The sequence below is a fragment of the Stegodyphus dumicola genome, chromosome 8 (genome assembly GCF_044657685.1).
Source record: "Stegodyphus dumicola isolate Sdum_Otavi_A_Nest chromosome 8, ASM4465768v1".
In the NCBI taxonomy this organism is placed as follows: domain Eukaryota; kingdom Metazoa; phylum Arthropoda; class Arachnida; order Araneae; family Eresidae; genus Stegodyphus; species Stegodyphus dumicola.
This window is the reverse complement of record NC_140775.1, coordinates 191847329-191860101: the sequence shown is the minus strand read 5'-3', so window position 1 is coordinate 191860101 and position 12773 is coordinate 191847329. Positions and strand designations below refer to the sequence as shown.

The window sequence follows — 12773 nt, the reverse complement described above, 5'->3', positions numbered from 1 at the left end:
TTATCCTCCGTTTTCCAACTGCTCATCTGCTTAAAGCGGATTATAAAAATATCTCCTTTTAAGTACAAACCTTTCCTTCATACTCAGTTGCCCAGCTGTTTCGCTATTTTTCTCTGTTCGAAATTGGTTTTATCATTTACTCTTCCGACGAATCGTAATGTTTCAGATAAGTTGTAATAAAAAAATAGCTGGAGACACCATCCTTTTAAATTTACCAAATTAATTAATTTAATTCAGGCATTTAAACAAATTTCTTGAAATATTAGTGACCATTTAATAATATTTTTTAATTAAAATTTACGGTAATGTTAGCTTCAGGAGCACGTTCGTTTCCCTCAAAAACTAATAATAATTCCTATAAATGAATTTAATTTTCTAAAAGTTATAGCAATACATTCAGATGCTTATGAATCCAGGAATACTGAGAGGATAAGACATTGATAATTCGTCTGGAATTGAGTTCCAGGTAAATGGAATGATTGAGTGAGGTTTACCTTATGTTTCCCATGTGATTAAGTGATTAAATATGTGCTTCGGTGTCCCTTAAGGACCGCACGATGCAGTTGACACTTTTGGTGCTCTTTGTCTCAGCAGGAAACGTAGGATCAGCATGGCGATTATATGTCAGCAAGGAGGTTATATGTCAACAGTACACTCGTGCCCCAACGGCCAAACCTCTGGAGGGCTGATCATCAAAAAGATTTCCCACTCACAGTACAAAAGGTGTGCAGCCCATGAAACTGGAGAGAGACGGATCGTCAAATTTGCCACTTGCAAAGTTTTTGACACCATGGATTTTCGACATCGATTATTCTGTGGGCTCCCGACTTACGATGGTTGTAGGTTGTAGGTACCTTACCCCCTTCCACATGTTACACATCAGATGTTGATTGCTTATATTGTGATGATATATTTTCAAACACATAAAAATCAGAAGGGTCGATCCAAGGTGGAAAGTGTCTTTTCTTAGGTTACTTAGGTTAGGTTAGGTTAGTGTATACGAGCCAATTTCCCTTTGAAAGTCCTCCACGAAGGCATCCCTCCCCTTAGGCAGATAGCCCTCGAGGCACTTCACACATGGGGAAAACCACGAAACACCCATGCAGCCAGCCCGTTCGCGGGATTCTAACTTCGGACCGAACTACCAGTGTTCAGCGACTTTACCGCTCGGCCGCTTGTGGGCCAAAGTGTCTTTTCTCTGTGCACACGAAAGCTGCAATAGTGCGTGGTAAAGAGATAACTGTTTACTTGCGAATTTTGTTGAATAATATTCTTATGTCATATAAAATAAAAACTGCGACTTTTCCACCGAAAATCTAATTTTTCTAATATTCTATGAAGTTAACATGCGCACCTGGTCTTATCTCCTTTTTCTCAGGGGGGAAAAATCATTAATAAAAGCGAACACAAACTACGAGAGGAATGATATATTGTACTCGGTTAAAAAATTAATAATTTAATTGAATCTGACAAACTTTAGGTCGACTACTTTAGTTCTAGCCCTGAAAGTTTATAAAAATTGGTACTTCTTCGTTATAGCTGCCCTCAACCATATTTGGCAATTTTAGATTTGAGCGAAGATCTCAGGTATAATTTCGCTAAGGTCGAGGAAATCGAATGTAAAAATAAACAACAAAATATATAATAGCAACAATAATACTCACATATCGTTTCCTAAGAATATTTTCAAGAATCCTTATTATTTTATGGCCTGTAATTGTTCCAGTCAACTGCAGCGCTTTCAGACATAATAAGCACCATCTCATGGACACAAACGCCTCTGCCCAACGATAAATAAATCTAATAGCAGTAACGAGCGATATTCTGGATTCGCTGAACCAGTTTCGAACACGAAGGCCCTTCTTTTTGCCATTTTTAACATTGTACCTCCAAATGATTTCGTGCTCAACATAACGTTTCATATTGTAGGCTTTTTCGCATACTCGTTTGCCACCAAGGAGGTTAGAACTCATGGAGATGCCCTCCACGCAGTTCAAGTGAAGCCAAAAAAGGGGGGAAGCATGCCCTTAGTAGTCGTGGCTTAAAAAGATTGACGTGCTCTAACCACACCCAATTTTGTTCCTGGTACTCGTAAAGGATAGCAGATTCTTCACGTCCTCTTTCCCTTACTTTTCTCGCCATTTCATTTTATTTCTACATTATGTAATTGAAATAATTTCTGCATTATGCAATTGCATCCTGTAATTAATGAATGCTAGCATTAAAAGTATTGTGAACGCAGAACACTAACTATGTACTCAAACTATTATTTGATTATAATTTACTTATTCTATGTATATATAATTCTCAACTTTTACATGTTATAAATATTCCTTATGTTTCGAAAAAACTTAATTTGAATAAACAATGATAGAAATATGTAAACTTTACGTTGTTATTTTAAAACTCACACGACAAATGTGACTAAAAATCAAATTCAGTTATTTTATATCTACTTGAGCACAAAATAAAATGTAATTAAACACATAAAAGGTCAGACTGTAATGTAATTATGATCAGACATTAAAGTAAACTGTTTTCTTCTAGATGGAGAGCTAGCCACTTCCCCTCCCCTTGTTTACTTATCGTTTTGCTATCACATATAAGTTAATTACGAATATCGCTTTTATTATTATTATGAAAAGGTAAGTCTGAGAACTATATGTGTTTCCTCGTGTACTTTACACAAAGAAAATACTCAAACTCTTTCTTGAAGGCCATTGAAACACAAGTTTCGATTATTCTACTTGTATATGCACGTTCTAAAACATTCTTTTACATGGACATGAAGTCGGAAATGTAGACATAATTTCGCTGTAACAATTCAGTGCCTTTTATTCCTTTCAGATCTAAGCATACAAAATCAGAAAACACACTGAGAACTTGAAACCAGCTGGCGTTTTACCTCACTTCGCTTAGTAAGGTAATCGTTTTCTTGCCCTCACAAGGCGTGGCTTATTTTCTTTCCCCTGGCTTCACTTTCTTCCTACTGCAAAAGCAGAGACGCCATCTCCCTGTATTCTAACCTCCTTGTTTGCCACATAAAAGTTTCTTTAAAAAAAATGGTATGGCATCCACCTCATTACTTGGTAAAGGACTGTTAACGTCATATTCACAAAGAGCGATGAACACATTTTTAAATAAACAATACGAATTCGAAAACCTCACCAAAAATTAATAATAGGAGAACATACGCCGAGGACAAAAATGCAGCACCGTGCTAATACAGTATCACGTGACGAAATATAAGAACACGCAGCCGTGGCGAAGTATGGCGAGATATCTGGCTTGATTGGCGATTTAATCTCGGCGGTTGCTATAACAAAAAAGTACCTAAAAATTCCTAAGGCAATATCTGTGGCAAGCAATTAAATTAAATAGCTTTATTAACTCAAGACAGGTTCAAATAAAGAATACGATTCTGTGTAGAATCTTATAAATCCTTTCATAAAGAGGTACTTCGGTATTATCGCAACCATCTTGGCGAAATCCGGTGATATTTAAGAAGAAAAAGAATGCTAATTTTATATCGAGAAAGTTATTTATTTTATATCGTACATGTTATTAGGTTCTTATTTTACTGCAATACTATCTCGGAAAACAATTTATAAAACTACTTTTAGGTAGTACCTTTCGCATGTAATTATTCCACTCTACCACGGACTTAAAGGCCATTTCTAACTCTTCCAAGCAAAATTTAACACTCGTTTATTCGTTACTCCAGCAGTATATAACACCCACCAGGTGCAGAGCGGTAAAGTTGCTGTACACTGGTAGTTCGGTCCGAGGTTCGAATCTTGCGAATGGGCTGCCTGCGTTAGTGCTTTCGGGTTTTTACCCATGTGTACCGTGTATACGACCCAGTATCTTTTAGAAAGTCCTCCACGAAGACATCCCTTCCCTTAGGCCCTCGAGGATTTGCCCTAATCACATAAACCAAAGCAACCCAGCAGTATATAAAATTCGACTGCTGTAGTCAACGGCAGATGACTATTCACCAATTACTGCTTCGAATGCAGACGCGTTCGTTAAACCTTTTCACGTACCACTTCCAAAAATACTGTTTTACAAAATACATCATCATCAAATGGGGCCCACCAGTGGCCGAGCGGTAAAGTCGCTGAACACTGGTAGTTCGGTCCGAGGTTCGAATCCCCCGAACGGGCTGGCTGTATGGGCGTTTTCGTGGTTTTCCCCATGTGTAACGTGTATACGAGCCAGTTTCCCTTAGAAAGTCCTCCACGAAGGCCTCCCTCCCCTTAGGCAGATAGCCCTCGAGGCTTTGCCATAATCACACACACACATCATCATTAAATGGGAATATGAAAAGTTCCTCCTTTGTGGCTAAGTATTATATTCCTGGAAAATTTTCACAGAACTTTCTTCGTTTGCTGGCACAAATCCCACAATCGCGTATTTCAAAATTCAACCGAAGATAAAAAGTATCACAAGTCTTTAAAGCTTCTAATACAGCCAAAAACAGCATGTCCAAAAATGGCGACGTTGCTTATTCAAACTTACAGTTATCGATATGGTTACCTGAAAAACTGTTATGCGCATGGTTGCCACAGTTTGGTAGCTTCTGAAAATTTGGCGACTTCTGCCAAGGTGGTTGCGATAATATCGAAGTACCCATAAAGATTTTATAATTGACTAAAATTCGAAATAATGTGTCTTCTTACCTTCGGCTAATATAGTTTTATTTAATTTTCTTTGCATTTTCGGCCTTAAAATATTTTTTAAAAAACTTCTTTCAGCATAATAAAGTTTAATTTCAGTTTTTCTTCCAATTCCCTTGAGTTCATATTTATTTATTTATTTTACTAATAGCCCTTTTCGGTACTTACGGAAAATCCCGTCGGCCGCAAAAGACGGCGCCAGTCGCGCCAAACAAACAAACAAAAAAAAAGTCCTATTCTTATTTTTTTGTGCGCGAACTTCTTTCAGGTAATTATTCCAATTTATAACAGTCTTTCTCTTTTCCCCATTCAATAGTCGTCAATTCTCTGCGCCAACTATAAGTGAATCAGAGTGCAGTTAGGAATGAAATAGCAGAACCCTCGAACCATGTTCCCTTTCGAATTGACACTCGCTTCTCACAAGCCTTAACGTTGCAACGCCATTGTTTCTCCGTTTTTAAATAAAGCGCCATTTTGTGGCCATTAACGCAATTTTTTGAGGCCGGTAAGATTGCCTAAGTTTGGAAATACACTGACTACCAATAAGTATTTGGACACCTGTGATAGAAAAGAAAAACTAACTTTATTCAAAATCAATAGTTGGTAGAGCCTCCACGAGAGGTAATTACAGTATGGACCCTCCGGGGCATACTTTCCACAAGTCTTTGTATGACAACTAGTGGTATTTTCTTCCACTCGGCTTGGAGAAGACATAGAAGTTCCTTCACCGATTTTGCACGGGTAGTGCACCCCTGAATTCGGCGATGCAACCCGTCCCAGAGGTTCTCGATAGGCCAGTCCATTCGATGAACTCCATTGGCACCATACCAAGCCTTGGTTAACGTCGAAACATGACAACTGGCGTTGTCGTCCTGAAAGTAACATGGGTCCAACCCGTAAAACTGCCACAACGTAAGAAGCACATTGTCATCCAAAATCCAAGGCATCGGAGTTGAGCTTACCAGGAATGGGGACCAAGGGTCCCAGCCCATACCAGGAGAAACACCCCCAGACCATAATTCCACCTCCGCCGAACTTGACTGTTGGCACAATGCATTCTGGCAGGAAACGTTCTCCAGGTAGACGCCAGACCCAGAACCTACCATCCGAACGGTAAAGGGTGAACCTTGATTCGTCACTCCAAAGAACCCGCTTCCACTGATCTACGGTCCAATTTCGATGTGCTTTTCACCACATTAACCTAGCAGCGCGGTTGGACTTTGTGATCAAAGGCTTATGGGCAGCAGCACGACCATGAAAACCTAGCAAATGTGCTTCATTACGGATGGTATTCAATGAAACAATACTCCCGGATGCCTCTTGAAACTCCTCGCGGATGAGGGCCATCGGTTGAGTGCGGTTCTTCCGAATTTCTCCGGACAGCACTCGTCGGTCTCTATCTCCCAGTTTTCTTGGTCTGCCGACTCGGGGCACATTCCGACAATCACCGCTCACCTTCCACTTCTTAATCACATAGGCCACTGTCGATTTTGGGTACTTCAGATCGCTAGATATATCCCTTATGGATCGGCCACATTTGTGATACCCGATAATTATACCTTTCTCGAAATCAGAGAGCTCCGAACTGCGAAGCATCTTGCATGCGACTAAAGCCAATGCTGTTTCCTACACGATATATACCGGCGGAGTCCATGGCGTACCTTAGGACCGCAGATATCGTCATTTGCATAGGTGTCCAAATACTTATTGGTAGTCAGTGTATTCAACAGCATCCTCTTCTGTAGTAGGGAAGTTACCAAATTTTAATGTTTTTAAATGCGTTATAGAGGGGGGAAAGGAGTCTTTACTCAAGAATAATAACTAACACCTGTAATTAAGGTTATACCAAACCCACGTGTGTGAAGAAGACTTTTCCATTTTTGGCGAAACATCGCGCAGTTTGGCGTCTTTTCTTTAATAGGCAAAAATGGTCGACGGGATATTTCGTAAGTATCAAGTATTTTTCTTCTTTATTAAAGTGATTCCTTTAAAACTTTTTTTTTTTTCATTTAACTAATCTTAAACTTCTTTTCTTTTAGGCAGGAGAAACTGCCCGGGTGAGACGATAGCTTGGATGGAAATTCTGGCCTATTTCTCGGAATTAATTAAGCGATTCGAAATATCCACTCCACTAGGAGTCGAACCCCACTTCGAAATTGTCAACGGACTAGTAGAACATCTAAAGCCACAATCCCTAAGTTTCAGAGAAAGAAACACGCAGAGTTAACTTTTAATTCTTTAGATTGCAACACAAAATGTACAATAAATTCTAGCCAGTTTCAAAAAATAATTTTAATAAGTTTCAAAATGCATCCACAGCAGAACTGATTTTTAAATTTATAGTTCCATGAAAAATAGAACCGAGGGAAAAACAAACATGAAATCATTTGGATAAAGAAAATGAAGTTTTAATTAAAAAATTCTCGAAAGATGCGACGAAATATTTTTATTATGAATTTCTGTAAAATTATAGCATACAATAAATAAAATTAAAATTTTCTTGAAGCCATTTTCATGTTGTTATGAAAATATATTGCACGTTGTACGCAAAGTTTACGTGATTTTTTGGAAATTATTTATGAAGTTGTTAATTTATGAATATTCTTTCGCTACTTGCAGTTGCTTCAATAATGCTTAGTTCTTTTTTCCAGATGTGAATACTGTTATTCAAATGTTAGCTTCGAAAATTTTAACAAAGGCCTCTCACTTTATCTTATAAAATAAACATTTTCCTTCTTTCTGTGTTGTTCAATACATTCTCAATCTAACTTAACTGGCATTGGGTACTTGCTTCAATAATTCTTATTTCTTTTTTCCAGATGTGAATACTGTTATTCAAATGTTAGCTTGGAAAATTTTAACAAAGGCCTCTCACTTTATCTTATAAAATAAACATTTTCCTTTTCTTTGTGTTGTTAGATACATTACTTTCAATCTAACTTAACTGGCATTGGGTACTTGCTTCAATAATGCTTATTTCTTTTTCCAGATGAGAATACTGTTATTCAAATGTTAGCTGGGAAAATTTTAACAAAGGCCTCTCACTTTATCTTATAAAATAAATACTTTCCTTTTCTCTGTGTTGTTAGATACATTACACTCAATCTAAATTAACTGGCATTGGGTACTTGCTTCAATAATGCTTATTTCTTTTTTCTAGATGAGAATACTGTTATTCAAATGTTAGCTTGGAAAATTTTAACAAAGGCCTCTCACTTTATCTTATAAAAAAAAAACATTTTCCTTTTTTCTGTGTTGTTAGATACATTCTCAATCTAACTTAACTGGCATTGGATACTTGCTTCAATAATTCTTAATTCTTTTTTTCCAGATGTGAATACTGTTATTCAAATGTTAGCTTAGAAAATTTTAACAAAGGCCTCTCACTTTATCTTATAAAATAAACATTTTCCTTTTCTCTCTGTTGTTAGATACATTACTTTCAATCTAACTTAACTGGCATTGGGTACTTGCTTCAATAATGCTTATTTCTTTTTTCCAGATGAGAATACTGTTATTCAAATGTTAGCTGGGAAAATTTTAACAAAGGCCTCTCACTTTATCTTATAAAATAAATACTTTCCTTTTCTCTGTGTTGTTAGATACATTACACTCAATCTAACTTAACTGGCATTGGGTACTTGCTTCAATAATGCTTATTTCTTTTTTCCAGATGAGAATACTGTTATTCAAATGTTAGCTTGGAAAATTTTAACAAAGGCCTCTCACTTTATCTTATAAAATAAACATTTTCCTTTTCTCTGTGTTGTTAGATACATTACACTCAATCTAACTTAACTGGCATTGGGTACTTCCGATAGTAAATAAATAAAAATCTAAAATCTTTCAGATTTTATATTACCCCACAAAGAGACTTTTTTTAACGTTTTGTGTGTTACCTTTATTTATTAAATATCATATTCTTCGCACTTAAACTATAATATTTAGTTCAATAGCACTATCATAAAATATTTAAAAAGAGCATTTATTAAGAATTTCCGATACACAATCTCGCGCGCTGGAAATAATTTTTTTTTTTCCCGTGTTGCCGTTGCTCGCTTTCAAATCGTTGTATTTGTTAATCAAAAATTCGTTAAAAGTTTCACAAAATGTAAAAGAGATAATAAAAACTACTTTCAGATTCCAATTTGGGCTTTCAAATGCTTATATTCGAGTGTAAGACTACGTTATTCAGAATTTGATGTCTGTAGGTACTGTTGTTTTCAAGACTTAATTTCTAAAATCAGAAGTACCGGAGCCCTATGGGAGACCGTCAGCAAAGAGAAACAAAAGCAAATAAATAAATAAAATTACTATTAAAATCATTAATAATTTAAAAATTAAATAGTTTAGTTATCCTCAAAATATTTATTAATTATTTAATCAATATTAATAATTAATATTTATCGATTATTATTTAATTAAATAAAGACTAATTACCATTTATTTAAATAATTAAAGATTTAAGTAATTAAATAAAATGTTAAGAGATAAACTAAAAATTAATAAGCGATTTTTAATATAATTTTATTGCAAAAAAAATTTTTTTTCGAGACCAAATTTCTACTGAAATTGTTGTTCAGTTACATAAAAGAAGTGCCGGAGCCTTCTTATTTAGGGCTCCGTCTACAATTATGATTTATCCCCAAAATTAAGAAGTACCGGGCTCCGGCGCAATTTAAGCTCTGTTTGTTTTTGCATAATGCGAGAAACATGCATACATTCATGCAGATTCTATATTATTTAATTTCTTTAAATGCAGGGCTCTCATATTTGCTAGTAACGCCCTTTCATAGTGGACAACGCAAAATGCCAAAACAAAATTAATAGCTCTCTGGGCGAATTGTCCATTTTGGCTTAAAAAAAAAAAGGAGGGAATATATTTTTTTATTCCAAAACATAAGTTACGTTCTGAATAACCTACATATTTATATACTTTTCTTGCAGCCAAAAAGGGAGGTGCACAACTATATGTTATAGCAGTCCCATATACAAAATTTCAACGTTCTGAATTTTGAGTTATGCGAGATACATATATACGTGCGTATGTACGGACGTCACTTAAAAATTTCTTCTGAATCCAATTTAAATACATTTTCCAATCCTTTTTGGGGAAAAGAGTCCTTTATTCCTTACGTACAGATGTCACGCAAAAACATCGTTAAATCGCTTTCGATAGCTGTCAAAATGGACATTGAAATATTATACCCGAAAATTTCGCGATTACAATACTTTCTTTACTTCGTTGTAAAAAAACTAACGAATATTAAAATGCTACACTTAAATTATACGACATTACCTATGTAATAGGTACACTCAAATCAAGGCCGCCTTCACTTTTGAGAAGCTTAAGGAAGGAAGGAACCTTTGTATATTACTAATTTCGTTCATTAAAAGACAAAACATTCAACAAGTATTAAAATAATTTACTTTTAACAAGCTTAAGCAAGGAAGCGTTATTGATTATTAATTCCATTCATTAAAAAGACGAAAAAGTTTCAGTTGCTTTAATTATACGACACTACCTATGTAAGAGGTGCACATTTTAACACTCTCCCACTCAAACACTGTCGACATTACTTTAGCAAGCCTCTGGAAGGAACCGTAGCTACATAGCTACTACCTGTTGGCGCTTTGCTTGCGTCACGTAACGTTAGGGTGAATTCCGTATATAAAACATCTCTCCAAATTCCATTATTTAAAGTGGTGGTTACCCCAAATATCATGCTTGCAGATTTAATTTTTGTCTTGAATATTTCCTTGCGTTTTCTCTTACTACATTCTGATTTACCGCTATATACCAATGAACTTCTTAATCTTAAAATCTATCCTTTCCGCTTTTTGCTTTCATGTTTTTTTAAAAGTATAAAAATATAAAAAAATAAAAAATAAAATAAAAAAAACTTTAAAAAAATTTTTTTTGAATGCAAAAAATTATAAAAACCGAAAAAATAAATTACAAAGATAAATCAAGGAATGACTTTTTCCTAACCATAAACTCGCTCGAGCTAATGTGGCTCTTGCATTAAACTAACTATTTATGCAATTAACTTGCATTAAACTAACTATTTATGCAATTATCCTATTTCTGCTCGCTACTTAGGTATTTTTTTTTTTTTTTATGTGGAGGTACCTGGTTCTTAGAAATATAGCTAATACTCCGAAACAGTTAATCATTGGCAAAGTACTAGTAAGAAAATTAAACCAGACAACATCGCGTTTACCTACGCGTCAGTTCTAACGGAAGAATTCCACCACCATAACAGATGACAGCTGGACATCTCATGGAAGTACCTTTCCAGGTACCGGACGCACCCCGTAGGTTAATAATTGCTGAGTAAAAATCTTAGGACTAAATACTCAATCTTACGGCAATTTACGCCAGGTAACGGACGGTTTGCTTTTCACACCATCTTTTGCAACTAGACTATTCCTTCAACTTCACGGACGTTATTATTTTGGACACTTCTACTTCGCAATTCTTCAATGACATACTATCTCTTCGAATTGCTATCACTACTTATCTAAGTTATGATCACTTCTTTCAGGTGTCTTCTTTCAGGAACTTGCATACGTGACTTCGATCGCGTTTGCAAAAGTGGCCCAGCTTCAGTGCGCGTATTATATACCAAGCAAGTGCAAAAAGAATAGAAACAATCTCAAAATATAATAGCTACATATTATTGCAATTATAAACGTAATTTAATAATTTAGTAAATACTGGGAAAGATGTACTCCCTCTGTTCTAAATTAGTTGCTATATTTCAAGTAGGTGGAGTCATAAATAACTTTCGATGTAGTTTAGCAGATTGACAGAAGTCAAATTATACATCAATTAAAAATGTTTTATTTGCGATTAAAATTATCACAACTTGGTATTTTCATTCTTGGTTTTTACTTTCCACAAATGTAGCACTTATTTTGGGACAAATTTTTCGAAGAACATTTACAGGTTTCACGCTCTTAAGCCACGCCCCATTTTGTAAAGTCTCTACCAACAGTAATATCAGAAAGATCATGTTTATGTGATTAAAGCAAAGCCTCGAGGGCTGTCTGTATATGCCTTCGTGGAGGACTTTCAGAGGGAAACTGAAATGAGTGTCACAATCCTGATGCCACACAAGGTCCAAAGCTTTTGCCATGTCTAACATCATGATTGCGCTACTCATTTCAATTTCCCCTGGAAAGTCCTCCGCACGAAGAAGCTTTTGACCGCGTCTGGCACCAAGGTCAGCTCTACAAACTTTCAGACTTGACTTTTCTCGTGAACTGGTTTTGCTGATAAACTCTTTTCTCGAAAAGCGCACTTTCACTGTCAAACATGGAAAGATGATTTCTACTGTAAAGAATATCCTAGCTGGTATTTCGCGAGATAGCATCCTTGGACTTTTATTTTACATACTTTACGTTAACGATTTCCCCAGCTTTCCAGACGACGCTAACATTCTCCTAGACAGCTACGGCAATTGTTTTCAAATAACGTCGAGCGGACCATGCTGTGGCCAGGCTGCAAGAGAAAATTCCAGCCATAGAAAGATGGTGTGGTTGTTGAAAACCTGCATTCAGCCCACAAAATCTAAAATTCTTCTTGTCAAGAAGTATCGTAGACTCGACCAAATTAAAACTCAAGTCACCCTTTTTGGCTCCACAGTCCCAAGAATCAACAAAGTAAGCTACCTCGGAGTTATCTTCAATAGTATTAAAATAAAATAACTTTACCTATAAAATTCTACAGCGTCATATTTATTTTCAAAATCCATAAAACCGCAACAAACTACAACAAAGATCAGATGGTTGCCACAACTCAAGTAGTGTTCAGGAGGCCTATTCTATGGTCACTGGATCTGTCTACAACTTAAGCGAACAATATTGACTCAAAAAAAACCGGTATAAACAGCCGTCACAACTTATCGGAGAAAGCCATTCTCTGGTCCTCAGTTGGTGGGCGGGTGGGTCCATTTCATTTTACTGAAAGGGGACAAGGCTTCAAGGAGCTTTAGACCAATCGCAGTACGGACGAGTGACGAAATTTATAGTGCGCGCTGGCTGAAGTTCTAGGAATATTCTCCCATTATTTCACTAACTCACACGCTG

General features: G+C 36.1%; 1 protein-coding gene across 1 annotated transcript in view; it reads left to right on the top strand.

Moving 5' to 3' along the window:
* The window catches only part of LOC118193725 (cytochrome P450 2F3-like), a 66341-nt gene extending 59163 nt beyond the window's left edge, over window positions 1-7178 (top strand). Inside the window, exon 8 of the mRNA XM_085822857.1 lies at window positions 6719-7178. Coding sequence (XP_085678983.1) covers window positions 6719-6906 — 188 coding nt within the window. The 3' untranslated portion in view covers window positions 6907-7178. The remainder of the gene's footprint in view (window positions 1-6718) is intronic.
* The last annotated feature ends 5595 nt before the right edge of the window (window positions 7179-12773 follow it).